This window comes from Triticum urartu, chromosome 7A (genome assembly GCF_056163025.1).
Source record: "Triticum urartu cultivar PI428250 chromosome 7A, HENAU_Tu73, whole genome shotgun sequence".
Taxonomy (NCBI): Eukaryota; Viridiplantae; Streptophyta; class Magnoliopsida; order Poales; family Poaceae; genus Triticum; species Triticum urartu.
Window position 1 is genome coordinate 55,948,416 of NC_141879.1, and position 14,819 is coordinate 55,963,234.

Consider the following 14,819-nt stretch of genomic DNA (forward strand, 5'->3'; position numbering starts at 1 on the left):
ACTTAATACAAATTCAGAACATAGTGCCACACTTAATAAAAATTCAGAACATAGTGCCACACTTAATAAAAATTCAAAACATAGTGCCACACTTAATACAAATTTAGAACATAGTGCCACACTTAATACAAATTCAGAACATAGTGCCACACTTAATACAAATTCAGAACATAGTGCCACACTTAATACAAATTCAGAACGTACTACTGCTAGCTTAACTTCTTCCTCTCGCCCTTACTCCTCTACTGCCTCTTCCTCCTCTTCTTCCCTGGTTGCCTCGTCCACGCCCAGTGACGAAAGTGGGACAATTAGTGTCCCTATGGCCAAATTCATTGCACAGAATGCATTGCCTAGTCGGACCTCCTCCTTCAGATTCATCCATATCATTTCGGATGCGCCGACAATGTTGTCTGCCTCTACTTGTACACATATGCTCTGGGTTTGGAATGTAACACCTTTCAGCGGGGTTGATGCTGTTGAAATTACCCATTGATCGAAAACCCATCAGCTCACTTGTCCAGGTATTGAGGACAGACTCTTTCAGAAAAAATGGAGACACAAACGATATTGCGTCCATTCCAAGCTACCCGCAAGCAGCAAGTACATGTGAGCAAGGTAGGTGAAGCAATTTCGGTTTGTTGCATGTGCACTCACACGTTGGCCAGGCTTCATTACCAATTTTCACCTCATGCGTCCTCAACTCATTTGCACATCCGAATTTGTTCTTGGCTAAGTGGACCTCAAACCTTCTTTCTTGATTACCGATGGCGACTACAGTGTGTGATCTAGCTTTTTGCATCTTGTTGTCCATGTACTTCGTGACTCTTTCACAGTACCGTGTATTCGGGTTGTTGAAGATATGTTGCTCTGCTTTTTGACGTCTATCTCTGAAATACTTGACGGTGCCATAGAAAATACCCTCAACGATGGCTGTAAGTGGCAATGCCCGGTTTCCTCTGAGGACAAAATTGTATGTTTCTGCGAGGTTTGTTGTCATGACACCGTATCGTGCTCCATGTGTGTCATGTAGCAAAGACCACCTCTCTAGAGGCTCATGCTCTATCCACTGCTCGAAGGTTTTAATCGACCTCCCAAGCCTTCTCCTAGTACCAGGTGGGTCAAAGCCTGGCAGGTCACATAGCCCAACAGGCTCCTCCTCCACGGCCGCTGTTCCTGTTGCCAACTGTGCAGCTACTGCTTCCACATGTGCCCTCACCGCTGCATCTCTTGCAGCTTTCCTGTCCCTCACGTGTCTCTGCGTGCACACATTAAGTCTATCGCGTATCAAATTGTACTTCCATAGCTGGTTCTGCTTGCAGAGTTTTTTGAACAGATTCATCAGGTTCTTATTTCTAAACTGCGAGAAGAAATTAGCCCCCAGATGGCGCATGCACCAACGACTCTGCAAGTCCTGCCATGGAACTTGTTCCTCAGGGCCTGGGTTTGTCAGTGTCCTTATCGCACTGAGTATACCTGCATGCCTATCATGAAGGGTGCACACATTGGGCTTCTCCTTCACAACTGATATTTTCAACTGCCTGAAGAACCATGTCAAACTTTCAATGTTCTGACTATCCACAAAAGCAAATGCGAGTGGGACGACTTGATTTTGGCCGTCTTGACCTATGGCTGTCAGGATCTGACCCTTGTACTTGCCTGTGAGAAAAGTACCGTCAACACATATCACCGGTCGGCAATGCCTGAAAGCTTCGATGCATACACCGAAAGAGAAGAAGAGACGATGCAGCACCCTCACAGTTGGGAACTCTGGCATGAACATGTCTTGGATATCGATATAGGTGCCTAGATTCTGCTGCTGCAGGGTGTGGAGGAGCTGGACAACAGAGTCATATGCATCAAAATAAGAACCAAATCTCCTCTCAAGCGCCGCATGCTTAGCCCTCCAAGCCTTGCCATAAGAAATTCTGTACTTGAACCTGGCGAAGACTTTTGTCTGGACTGCCTTCACTTCCATAGCTTTGCCCTGCACTATCTCATCATAAAACAACCGAGCAATAAGCATGGATGAAAGGTTGGCATGATCCTGAGGGATGCAGGGAATAAGACAAGTGTGATTAACTAAGTCACTTATCACCCAACTTGTGCCATACTTAGGGAGAAAGCCGTGCACCCTGCCGGGACAATCTGCGTTCTTGCATACCATTGTCAGGAATTTCTGACTGGACACCTGAGCTGTGAAAACCCTTTGCGTGGACATTGCCCAGTTAATTATTGCATCTTTCAGGGCTTGCTTGTTCGGATACATAGCACCCGTCGCAATATTGTTCTGGTGATATTGCCAGGCTAAATCATGTCCATCATTCACGGTCATTGCAGATGAGAAGTCATGATTCCGCGATGCAGGATTCGGGACCTCCTCTGCATTTTCTTCTTCATCTGACTCTTCAGAATCATCGGCATGACCCCTTTCAACATCGGTGTCTTCTTCTTCCATCTGGTCCTGCATGTGCCCATCTACCTCGTCAGCGTCCACCTCGACATTGTAATCACCATCGGCATTTCCTCCTTCTACCTGACTACTCTGCCCTTGTTCATAACCATAAGCATTTCCTCCTTCTACCTGACTGCTCTGTCCTTGTTCGTAACCATCATCTCCAGCATTTGACATAGATAACTGCCTCCCTACACTGCTATGACCAGGATCGTAGCCACCCTCGCCTTCATGTGCAGTGACCTCCTTCACGACGGGAAGAACTAAAGCAACAGGATTGCATCCCCTTCGTTCACAACCTTGTAACCAGCACACCCATTCGGAGTCTCGCTCTATCGGCCTCAAATAAAAGTAAATTATTGAACTTGACCGTGTCCACAATGCATGAACACCGACGGTGTGTGTTTCAGTATCAAGACCTAAACTTGCCGCAATCCATTCTTTCAACTGACTGACAGACCATGTTTGAGGTGCGCTCATTGGCACATCTATATGAGTAAATTCACTCAGATCTGCTCCCATCTCAGTTGTTTGGACAGTACCAAGACCATAGCAAAATCTGAAGTTCACTACATCAGACATCTCGGCTCACCTATTTTTTTCAACAACGAAATACAGGTATTAAGCAACAACTTAATATACCCCACTAAGAAATATTAGACATGTCTATATATTAGCTAGCTATATATTACAGAATATTAATGGAGCAACTAATACAAGTATTAAGCAACAACTTAAAATGCTCACCAAGAACACCTAAATATTTACGTTTACTACCGGAGCAACTCCAATTACTGACACACCTAAATATATTTATGTTTACTACCGGAGCAAATAACAATAATCGCACACCGGAACCGGGAAATAAAATGCTCACCACGACCACCTAAATATATTTACGTTACTACCAGAGCAAATAACAATAATTGCACACCGGTACCGGGAAATAAAATGCTCACCACGACTACCTAAATATATTTACATTACTACCGGAGCAAATAACAATAATTGCACACAACTTCGAAAATAAAAATGTTTGTTGAAATATACCCTTGTAGCGTGCGTTCGAACGACGAACGGCGGCCTTCAATCACCGGAACTGGAGCCGGAAACTCCACCAAACTACCGGAGCTTCACCTCCACCACACTGCCCCAGCTTCACCACCACCACCTCCACCTCCACCACCGCCACAACCTCCACCAATGCGCTGAAAAAATGCTCCAACAAAATGCTCACCACGACCACCACAAGCTACCCCATTAGTAGATCGAGGTCTCTTTTGGCTCCCCTAACTATGTAGAACCCATTCACGGTGCCAAATCCGCGAAAAAACGGGTCATTTTGGTGTATTAATTGGAGCTAGTTCGTGTAAGAGAGAGGAGGAAGGAAGAACAGAGAGAAGCTTGCGGTGGGAGAAAGGGAAAGAAGGAGAGGAGAAAGAGACGTGTGCTGCGGGGCCGGCTCCCTGTCGGCCAGCAGCTGGCCGATCGGTCGGCAGCTGGTTGACTGGGTCGCTCGTGACCCAGCCCGCGCCGACAGCCAGCGCCCGACGTGGCCTCGCCAATAGTCGGCCTCCGCGTGGCCGAGAAGCCACCTGTCGGCTCGCAGTTGGCCGATAAGACCCAGTCAGCCTGCTGCTAGCTGACTAGGACCAGTCGGCTAGCTGCTGGCCGACGGTGTATTATTTTCGAAAATAATTTTTTGGGCGTAATATTTGTGCAAATTACTAAAAAAATGTATTATTTTAAAAAAATTAGCCAGATGTTGCCGAGATAGTGGCTTCACACTTTACTTTGCAAGGTATTTGTGAATAATTAATAAAGTGGCTTCATGCATCACCCAGATGCAGAGGCCGGGGGTCATCCTCCTTTTCTAAAAAAGAAAAATATATGAGGAAAACAAGGTCTACTGCAATTTTTGTTTAAGTTGCTGCTGTCTGGATGGCTATGTCTTGAGAAATACTCCTACATCAGTTTAAACTGAATATGTGGGATGCCATCAGTACCAGTTGAATGTGTCAAACTGATGTGGTTACAAATTAATCGGTGTGCAAACTGATAGCGGTCGGTGGAATACCTTTATTTCCATTCATTGTAGTATCATCTTTGCTTGCTTTCCATTCACTTCCACCGCTTATGGATTTTGCTCTTGTTGAAGTTGTGTTTCTATGCCCAGCACAGTTCATGTTCTTTTCACATGCTCTTGTTGAAGAAAAACAGATGAATTCTGACTGTCCACACGTTACTCTTCTGACATGCGCATCGCCTATTCTGATTGTAAATGAAAGATGTCAAAACAAGATGAGCTAGCAGAACCACACTAACTCTTTTTTTTCCCCGCAGCACAAAGGGCGTGCCAAATAGCAGCTGACAAAAGAACAAGCGGAACAAATCTACCGTGCTGACAACGACCCGAGGAGCTTATGTTCAAAACATGCTTTGTTGCGGATGGAGTTTCTAGATAGTCAACTTGAGGAAACTGTTCAATGCTCGACAAGACATGTGGCGTCACAGTGTAAGTGCAACCCGACCACCACAGTGTAAGGCCATCCATGCTCGATCAGCACATTGGCGTCAACAGCCCAGAAGACACCTGCACAGTTCATCTCCATACGGAAGGAAGGCTGTCAGTTTACAAGTATAGGGAAAGGAAAGAAATGCTTGCATAATACACAGAAAAGGAAAGAAACTCTAACAATCTTTCTTGACTCTTAATTAGCATACAAGCACTCCCCCGTCCCGAATTAGTCCTGAAAAGGGATAGAAATGGATGTATTTAGAACTAAAAATACGTCTAGATACATTCATTTCTATGACAAGTAATTCGGACAGAGGGAGTATATACTGGACATATCCTTATCCTATATGAATTTCATTGATGACAACATGAATGGAAAGAAATTCTGAAGAGATTTTAGTCTAAACATATCCAAAGCCGGTTGATAAGTTTCCAAAAAACAATCGATCAAGAGTGTGTTTCCTGCCTATTCTACATCCCCTATAATGTATCAGGACATGCTTTCACACCAACGATTCAATATTTAGATGGAATACTAGTACACACCAGGATAAGGCGTCAATAAATCTTTACCTTTTTCATTCCTCATTCTAAATAGATTGACACATGAAACATACCAGTATATGTATGCCCACATATGCATCCAAAGATTCATCGAGCAAACAACCAAATACTCCAGCCACCATTGCACCCATCCCACAAATTTATCAACTCTTCTCTTTGAAATGGAGAATGTTGTAGTGTTGATTGTTGGCGCTGGGCCAGCGGGCCTTGCAACAGCAGCATGCCTTAGCCAATTATCAATTCCCTATGTCATTGTCGAGCGTGAAAGTTGCAGCGTGTCGCTTTGGCGCAACCACGCCTACGATCGCCTCAAGCTGCATCTTGCAAAGGAGTTCTGTGAGTTGCCACACATGTCATACACACTAGATGCGCCAACATACATACCAAGAACCTTGTTTGTGAAGTACTTGGATGACTATGTTGAGCGTTTCAATATTCAACCCAAGTACCTCACTAGTGTGGAGTCATCCACATTTGACAATGACGAAAAATGTTGGTCCATCGTGGCACATGACATGGCAAAGAGCACAATAGTCAGGTTCACTGCAAAGTTTCTTGTCGTGGCAAGTGGTGAGAATAGTGCAGAGGATATTCCAATGATCCCCGGACTACAAAGTTTTCCGGGTGATGTCATCCACTCCTCAAGCTACAAGTCAGGCAAGAACTACTCTGGGATGAATGTATTGGTCGTCGGATCTGGAAACTCTGGAATGGAAATTGCTTATGACCTTGCGGCCCATGGTGCCTATACTTCAATCGTTATACGAAGCCCGGTATGTACACGCACTATATATTATTTTTTTGACCTGGAAACACTAAGGGATCCCCCCACCCCCACCCTATATGGGCAGTATATATTTTCAATGGGTACATGGCAATTTCTTATTATAGTCACCACTAGAAGGATGCAATTTTTCAGAGGTATTACTAGAAAGTATTTCATGGTATAGATAGATAGACTATTTTATAACATGCACAAACAACTAAACAATTAGATGAACTACACCAAAAAAATAACTCTTGAAAGAAGATGATTCTATGAAATTTTATTTTATGACGCAGGCTTCAAAAGAGATGTGACATGTTTTATGGCTACAGATTCATGTAATGACAAAGGAATTAATCCGATTGGGGATGACACTTGCTCCCCGTCTTCCACTGAATCTAGTGGATAACCTCCTTGTGATGGAGGCAAATTTAATATTTGGAGACCTATCGATGCATGGCATCAGAAGGCCAAAAATGGGTCCAATGATCCTCAAGTCAGAAACCGGCCGATCCGCCGTTATTGATGTTGGCACTGTTGGGTTAATCAAAAAAGGTATCATCAAAGTAAGTATATACTTGACACGACATAAATTTCATAACAGATGTTGTCTTCATATGCCAAGTTAGCAATATTCTATTCACCTCCTACAGGTACAGGGGAGTATTAGTAAGATCATGGGTGATATAGTTGAATTTCAATGCAGTAAAAAAATATCATTTGACGCGATTGTGTTTGCAACTGGCTACAAAAGCACAACAAATATATGGCTCAAGGTAACAATGTCGATGTTTGAATATGCTCGAGTTTGTTTTCTTGGTGCAACAATTTTTAAATATGCTAACAAGCCCTATGTTATTTTTTTATCCCAGAATGGCGAGAGCATGTTAAATGGTAATGGACTACCCATCAAAGAATATCCGAATGACTGGAAAGGGGGAAATGGGCTCTACTGTGTTGGGTTAGGAAGGAGAGGACTGGCTGGTATTGTAGCAGATGCCAAGAATAGCGCCAATGACATCAAATCAGTGATAGACGCTATGTCTAGCTAAATTATCAAAACACTGAATGCGTCTTTGACAATGTGATGCCTTCTGTCGCTGGGCTCCTCAACAAGATCAAGGATGAGATCCGATGCTGGGTTAAGGCAGGGGCGCAAGGCCTGTGGGTTGTTCTGCACCAATCCTGGAATGTCCACCGAGTTGTATGATGTACTGTAAAACTAACCTCCTAGGAGGACTGTAACTTTTGCCCATCCTTTCAATGCAATGAAACGCAAAGGTCTTTTGCATTTTCTTGATTTTTTTAACCTTTTATATGTAGTTTACCAGGGCTAGTGTGCTAGACGGTTGATTGTTTGAGAATCTATCCACCACTACCACATGTCTATCTATCTTCATCTATCTTTGATAGAACTAGTTTTTTGTTTATTTCATGGTTCATATGTGCTAGGGAGTAAGCAATAATTTTATAATATAATCAAGGGCTTTATGCTCACATGGCGCAAAGAGCGTCCTAATTTTTGTTGAACAATTACCTAGATTATTTTATTTAGTTGAATTTACACAGCGAAAGTCATCCGCTTGAACATGATGTGTAACAACAATGGACTAAGTGCAATTAATACAATCCCAAATCATCAACAGCAAATGGTGTAAAAGATAATCAAGTCAAAGTTGCTCATTTTTTTCATGTCAAACACACACGAGTAATTGCAGTAGCTTCCAAGTTTTTATTTATTAATTGTCAAATGAATATCAAATTGACGATTTCTGGAAATACGATGGTAATTGAAATGAATGATAACAAATGGAACAATCAAAATAACAAGTCTACAAACATTTGCTTGATATGTACATGATTCAGCGCCAATCTTCAAGCCAGGTCGGGATAGATGTTTTTTACCCATTCCATATTAATTAGTGAAAAACAATTTCTAGTTTAATCTACCATTGAGCACAAACGTAATTTACTTCTCAGAACTACTCCCTCCTTGCCTCTTCCCTTTCTGTAGAGGCAAGGAGAATGGAGTGTACCTCGGTTCGTGCTTTGTTATTAGTCAGACTAATATCATAGGCATGGCATCCAGATTTCGCCGATTACAGCTACCATTGATCAATGTGCAAATGAAATTGCTAGAACTAGTCGGCGATGAGTGCCGCAAGAGGAGCCTAAATGGCTCACAAACAACAAAAAAGGTGTGAAAATTTGTTTATTTCTATTATTACCCACTGCCACTATTCCGTTTATGCCTGTATTCGTAGCCCGGCTGTCCGGCAGCAGTACAGATTGTATAGTAGTACCGCACTTACCGAAGTAGTCACCGGCCGGCGCCTCCCAATGCTCCGCCGCGCGAGCGACACCGGCCCTGGGAAATGCCTCTGCATGCGCGCCATCTCCATCTCCATCTCCATCCTCGTACTCACCGGATGACCTCAGAGCAACTCCAACGCGCCGATCCAAACGGACACGCGCTTTGTCCGCTTTTTCTCTGTTTGGGTCGGATCGTCCGTCCCCAGTGTTCGGGTCGGCCATGTGCCCAACGGGCCAACCCAATTGACCTCTGCGACTGCGCAGAAAACCATGCAAAATGAACTGTGCACCACCAAAAATAGCAACTTCTGATGGTCTTAACTGAAAGAATACCCTGAACTCTTTGAGAAGGCACATAACTTCTTCAGATTCACCGATCTTTGTTGTGGCTTTCAAATTTACCCGCAAAAATAAGCATTTTGCTTCCAAATTAATCACTGTACTTCTTTGGTCTCAAACTAATTATGAACGGGCATCTCTCTTTATCTTTCAATAATTATTAATGTATATATATCTTTGCAGAAAGAGGGAGTACTATTGAATGTTAATAAATAATCCTTTTGCAGGTTGATACATCCTACCTCTTCGCACGCTACCCGGTCGCTCAAAATGGTCGTACCGCGCCGGCTCCGGCGCATCAGCTATCCTGCGGCAACGCTACCTACTGTGCTCAATGATCAAAGCATAGTGAACCACCTTACCGAAACTAATCAGAGAAGCATGTGGGCTAGCAGAAGGATAGTGGAGGACGAGCAACTGTACTTAATCCATGTTAGGGCACTGCTGGCATCGGTCTCCCAGTTACGCTGGTCGTCAACAAGTTCCAGAGTGTGGATGGAATAGTGGACGGTAATCTGGAGAACCGCTGCAAGTCGGAGATGATCCTGTTAGCCAGCATCTGTCACGACAACATCGTCAGCGTCCTACAATTCATCCAGAGGGAAGACGCGATGATGCTCGTTTACAGGTACGAGGTGAATGGCAGCCTTGACCACTGGCTGCACCGACGGGAGGAGGGAGACCCACTGCTGAGCTGGCCGCAGAGGAAGGCCATCGCCATTGGTGTGGCCCAAGGGCTCTGCCACTTACACCATGGATGCAATAGACCGATTGTCCACCACAACATCACATCTAATAGCATCTTGCTTGATCAGGAGTTTAATGCCAAGATCGCCAGTTTTGGTGCTGCACAGATGAACATGGCCGGGCTCAACCAACCATTTTCTATTGCAGGGTTTGTATTTGGTAACTTTGGATACACAGCTCCAGGTATGGTGGGCGATCTATGGTTGCAATGAAATTCCTTCTTATAACTAGCATGATCATTTACTAACTAGCCATATAATTGCTTATTTGCAGAATATGGGAGGGCGGCAAGCCAGCTGACGGAGAACGTAGACACGTACAGCTTCAGTGTGGTGCTGCTGGAGCTTGTCACGGGGCGGGTGGCCAATGGAGCTGATGGTCAGCTGGCAATATGGGCATGTGACAACTTCAGTAAGCAGTTAGTTTGTAATATATATATATATATATATATGTGTGTGTGTGTGTGTGTGTGTGTGTGTGTGTGTGTGTGTGTGTGTGTGCGCGCGCGCACGTGCGTGCGTGCGTGCGTGCGTGTGTGTGTGTCTGGAGATACTCATTCCGTATTGCAGTTAGTTTGTACTGCTCTAGCTTTCAAGAATGAGTTCTTCGTAGGATGGGATAGGACATCCAAAATTATGTTAGTCTTCGGGTGCTTGCTCCTTAGAAACTTGCAAAGGGAACTTTCTTGTTAGGGAATAGTGAGCGAAGTAGGTAATATAACATTCTGATGTTTTTGACAGCAAAGCCCTTGCTGTTCTGTACTGCACATCGTGGATTCTTAGGTAGTATTCCTTGCAGGGATATTTGCAGGAGAACAAATTTATGATCTTTCTGTGCGGGGACCTAACGAAAACAATCGGATGACACAACTATTTTATCGTGTGAAACTTATAAATGTATCTAACAGATACTCATTGTAAATTGCAATGTTGTTGTATTGTGATTACATGAAAGCCAATGTTGCCCGTTTCCTGTGTGAATTTAAAGAATTTGTCTGTTGCTTCAGTTCCAACGTTTTGTGTTTCACAAATTCTTATCGGGGTATCTTATTTCTTTCAGATATGTCACCAGTGATGATGTTCTCGAAGTGAAGGGCAAAGTGGCATGTGAGATCAGCTCCTGATGAACTGGCATTGATTGAGCTTATGTTCAGTGGTACTTCGAAAGATTCTACTGTAGAGCAGATGGTGGCTCTGCTTTCTTTCCTTGTTTGGCGAGAAAAGCTTCAGGATGCCCCAAAGCCACGGTAGGAGCAAGAGACAACTCAAATGGTTGCTTGAATGCAAGGTACCTAATATACTACTCCCTCCATTCCATAATTCTTGTTGTGGTTGGAGGGAGTAGTAAACAACCTATTGCTGATGCCACAGCAATATATTAGCTCCCCAACTGATCCTAATGCCAGAACCTATTGTTATGGCCTTGCCCATGACAGATCCAGATCTACGTGATGAAATTGCAATGTCCTAACATTTCCCCATGTACAGGTTTACAACCTTCTTATTACTTGGGTCGTACTGTTCTTGTTCATGTAAGGATATGATAGAAACAAGGGTGCTCTACTGCAATTTTCGTTTTAAGTTGTTGCTGCCTGGATGGCTATGTCTTGAGACATACATCAGTTTAAACTGAATATGTGGAATGCCATCAGTACCAGCTGAATGTGTCAAACTGATGTGGTTACAAATTAATCACTGTGCAAACTGCAAACTGATAGCGGTCGTTGAAATACCTTTATTTTCTATTCATTGTTGCATCATCTTTACTTGCTTTCCATTTACTGCCGCCGCTTGTGGATTTTGCTCTTGTTGAAGTTGTGTTTCTATGTCCAACGCAGTTCCTGTTCTTTTAACATGCTCTTGTTGTAGACAACAGATGAATTATGACTATCCGCGCATTTCTCTTCTGCCATGTGCATCGCCTATTCTGATTGTAAATGGAAGAACTGCAACTGGCCAGGTGCAGGATTCAATTATCAATATAAGTTGAACTTGAAAGTATGAGATACATAACTGAACAAAAGGAGTTGAGAAACAACACACAAACTAGGTTCCAACAGGACCCAGATCTCAAAACAAGATAAGGTAGCAGAACCACAACTAACTCTTTTTTCACGGCAGCACAAAGGGCGTGCCGAATAGTAGCTGACAAAAGAACAAGCGGAACAAATCTACCATGCTGACGATGACCCGAGGAGCTTATGCTCAGAACATGCCTTGCTGCGGATGGAGTTTCTAGATAGCCAACTTGAGGAAACTGTTCAATGCTCGACAAGATAGATGGTACAAGTGCAACCCGACCACCAGAGTGTAAGGCCATCCATGCTCGATCAGTACTATGGCGTCGACAGCCCAGAACGCACCTGCAGAGTCCATCTCCATACGGAAGGAAGGCTAACTGGCCATGACGGGTTAGTCTACAAGTATAGGGAAAGGAAAGAAATGCTTGCATAATACGCAGAAAAGCAAAGAAACACTAACAATCTTTCTTGAATCTTAATTAGCATACAAGTACTCCCTCGTCCAGAATTACGTCCTGAAAATGGATGTATCTAGAACTAAAAATACGTCTAGATACATCCAATTATGCGACAAGTAATTCGGGACGGAGGGAGTATATACTGCACATATTCCTATCCTATATGACTTTCATTGATGACAACAGGAATGGAAAGAAATTCAAAAGAGATTTCACTCTAAACATATCCAAAGCCGGTTGATAAGTTTCCAAAAAGCCCCAATCGATAAAGAGTGTGTTTCCTGCTTATTCTGTATCCCCTATAATGTATCAGGACATGCTTTCACACCAACGGTTCAATATTTAGATGGAATACTAGTACACACCAGGATAAGGCGTCAATAAATCTTTACCTTTTTCATTCCTCATTCTAAATAGATTGACGCATGAAACATACCAGTATATATATGCCCACATATGCATCCGAAGATTCATCAAGCAAACAAGCAAACACTCTGCCTACAATTGCACCCATCCCACAACTCTGTCAACTCTTCTCTTCGAAATGGAGAATGTTGTAGTGTTGATTGTTGGCGCTGGGCCAGCAGGCCTTGCAACAGCAGCATGCCTTAGCCAATTCTCAATTCCCTATGTCATTGTCGAGCGTGAAAGTTGCAGCGCGTCGCTTTGGCGCAACCGCGCCTACGATCGCCTCAAGCTACATCTTGCAAAGGAGTTCTGTGAGTTGCCACACATGTCATACCCACTAGATGCGCCAACATACATACCGAAAACCTTGTTTGTGAAATACTTGGATGACTATGTTGAGCGTTTCAATATTCAACCCAAGTATCTCAGTAGTGTGGAGTCATCCACATTTGACAATGACGAAAAATGTTGGTCCATCGTGGCACATGACATGGCAAAGAGCACAATAGTCAGGTTCACAGCAAAGTTTCTTGTCGTGGCAAGTGGTGAGAATAGTGCAGAGAATATTCCGATGATCCCCGGACTGCAAAGTTTCCCGGGTGATGTCATCCACTCCTCAAGCTACAAGTCAGGCAAGAGCTACTATGGCATGAATGTATTGGTCGTTGGATCTGGCAACTCTGGAATGGAAATTGCTTATGACTTTGCGGCTCATGGTGCCAATACTTCAATCATTATACGAAGCCCGGTATGTACACACACTAGATATTATTTTTGGACCTGGAAACACTAGGGGATCCTCCCACCCTTACCCTATGGGCACTATATATTTTCAGTGGGTACAGGGCAATTTCTTATTATAGACTCCACTAGAAGGATGCAATTTCTCAGAGTTGTTCAGAGTTGTTACTAGAAAGTATTTCATGGTATAGGTCGATAGACTGTTTAATAACATGCACAAAGAACTAAACCATTAGATGAACTACACCGAAATAATAACTCTTGAAAGAAGATGATTATATGAAATTTTATTTTACAATGCAGACTTCAAAAGAGATGTGACAAGTTTTGTGGTTGCAGATTCATGTAATGACAAAGGAATTAATCCGGTTGGGGATGACACTTGCTCGCCGTCTTCCACTGAATCTAGTGGATAACCTCCTTGTGATGGCGGCGAATTTAATATTTGGAGACCTATCGAGGTATGGCATCAGAAGGCCAAAAATGGGTCCAATGATCCTCAAGTCAGAAACCGGCCGATCCACTGTTATTGATGTTGGCACTGTTGGGTTAATCAAAAAAGGTATCATCAAAGTAAGTATATCATTGACATGACATAAATTTCATAACATATGTTGTCTTCATATGCCAAGTCATCAATATTCTATTCATCTCCTACAGGTACAAGGGAGCATTAGTAAGATCATGGGCGATATAGTTGAATTTCAGTGCAGTAAAAAAATATCATTTGACGCGATTGTGTTTGCAACTGGATACAAAAGCACCGCAAATATATGGCTCAAGGTAACAACATCGATGTTTGAATAGGTCTGAGTTTGTTTTCTTGGTGCAACAATTGTTAAATATGCTAACAAGCTCCATGTTGTTTTTTTATCCCAGAATGGTGAGAACATGTTAAATGGCAATGGACTGCCCATCAAAGAATATCCGAATCATCGGAAAGGTGAAAATGGGCTCTACTGTGCTGGGTTAGGAAGGAGAGGATTGGCTGGTATTGCAGCAGATGCCAAGAATATCGCCAATGACATCAAATCAGTGATAGGCGCTATGTCCGGCTAAATTATCAAATCAGTGAATGTGTCTTCTGCAACGCAATGCCTTCCATTGATGGGCTCCGCAACAAGATCAAGGATGAGATCCGATGTTGGGCTAGGGCAGGGGCACAAGGCCTGCGGGTTGTTCTGCACCAATCTAGGGATGTCCACTTATTTGTATGATGTGCTATAAAATTAACCTCCTCGGAGGACTGTAACTTTTCCCCATCCTTTCAATGCAATGAAGCGCAAAGGTCTTTTGCGTTTTCTCAATTTTTTTATCTTTTACATGTTGTTTACCAGGGCTAGTGTGCTAGACGGTTGATTCTTTGAGAAATCTATCCACTGCCACCTGTCTATCTATCTTTGATAGAACTAAATTTTTGTTTATTTCAAGGTTCATATGTGCCAGGAGTAAGCATTACTTTTATAATATAATCAAGGGCTTTATACTCAGAT

At 43.2% G+C, this 14,819-nt stretch overlaps 2 protein-coding genes and 2 pseudogenes across 2 annotated transcripts; 3 read left to right on the plus strand and 1 right to left on the minus strand.

Moving 5' to 3' along the window:
• Nucleotides 1-214: 214 nt before the first annotated feature.
• On the minus strand, nucleotides 215-3,034 carry LOC147957686 (uncharacterized; annotated as a pseudogene).
• A 2,661-nt stretch (nucleotides 3,035-5,695) lies between these two features.
• Nucleotides 5,696-7,352, plus strand: LOC125525551 (putative indole-3-pyruvate monooxygenase YUCCA10). The gene is made up of 4 exons (XM_087537284.1): nucleotides 5,696-6,307; nucleotides 6,633-6,866; nucleotides 6,954-7,076; nucleotides 7,173-7,352. The coding sequence occupies exons 1-4, from the start codon at nucleotides 5,696-5,698 to the stop codon at nucleotides 7,350-7,352; spliced, it is 1,149 nt and encodes a 382-aa protein (XP_087393410.1).
• A 1,870-nt stretch (nucleotides 7,353-9,222) lies between these two features.
• LOC125518284 (putative inactive receptor kinase At1g27190) lies at nucleotides 9,223-10,822 on the plus strand (annotated as a pseudogene).
• A 1,899-nt stretch (nucleotides 10,823-12,721) lies between these two features.
• On the plus strand, nucleotides 12,722-14,385 carry LOC125525511 (putative indole-3-pyruvate monooxygenase YUCCA10). The gene is made up of 4 exons (XM_087536995.1): nucleotides 12,722-13,333; nucleotides 13,666-13,899; nucleotides 13,987-14,109; nucleotides 14,206-14,385. Exons 1-4 carry the CDS (start codon nucleotides 12,722-12,724, stop codon nucleotides 14,383-14,385), a joined length of 1,149 nt encoding a protein of 382 aa, XP_087393121.1.
• Nucleotides 14,386-14,819: the final 434 nt, after the last annotated feature.

What these genes read in the sequence shown, in the direction of transcription:
- LOC125525551 (XM_087537284.1), top strand. Translation starts at nt 5,696, where the DNA reads ATGGAGAATGTTGTAGTGTTGATTGTTGGCGCTGGGCCAGCGGGCCTT. An exon ending in CAATCGTTATACGAAGCCCG is followed by an intron (nt 6,308 to 6,632) that starts GTATGTACACGC and finishes TTATGGCTACAG; the next exon opens with ATTCATGTAATGACAAAGGA. An exon ending in TCAAAAAAGGTATCATCAAA is followed by an intron (nt 6,867 to 6,953) that starts GTAAGTATATAC and finishes CACCTCCTACAG; the next exon opens with GTACAGGGGAGTATTAGTAA.
- LOC125525511 (XM_087536995.1), top strand. Translation starts at nt 12,722, where the DNA reads ATGGAGAATGTTGTAGTGTTGATTGTTGGCGCTGGGCCAGCAGGCCTT. An exon ending in CAATCATTATACGAAGCCCG is followed by an intron (nt 13,334 to 13,665) that starts GTATGTACACAC and finishes TTGTGGTTGCAG; the next exon opens with ATTCATGTAATGACAAAGGA. An exon ending in CCGCAAATATATGGCTCAAG is followed by an intron (nt 14,110 to 14,205) that starts GTAACAACATCG and finishes TTTTTATCCCAG; the next exon opens with AATGGTGAGAACATGTTAAA.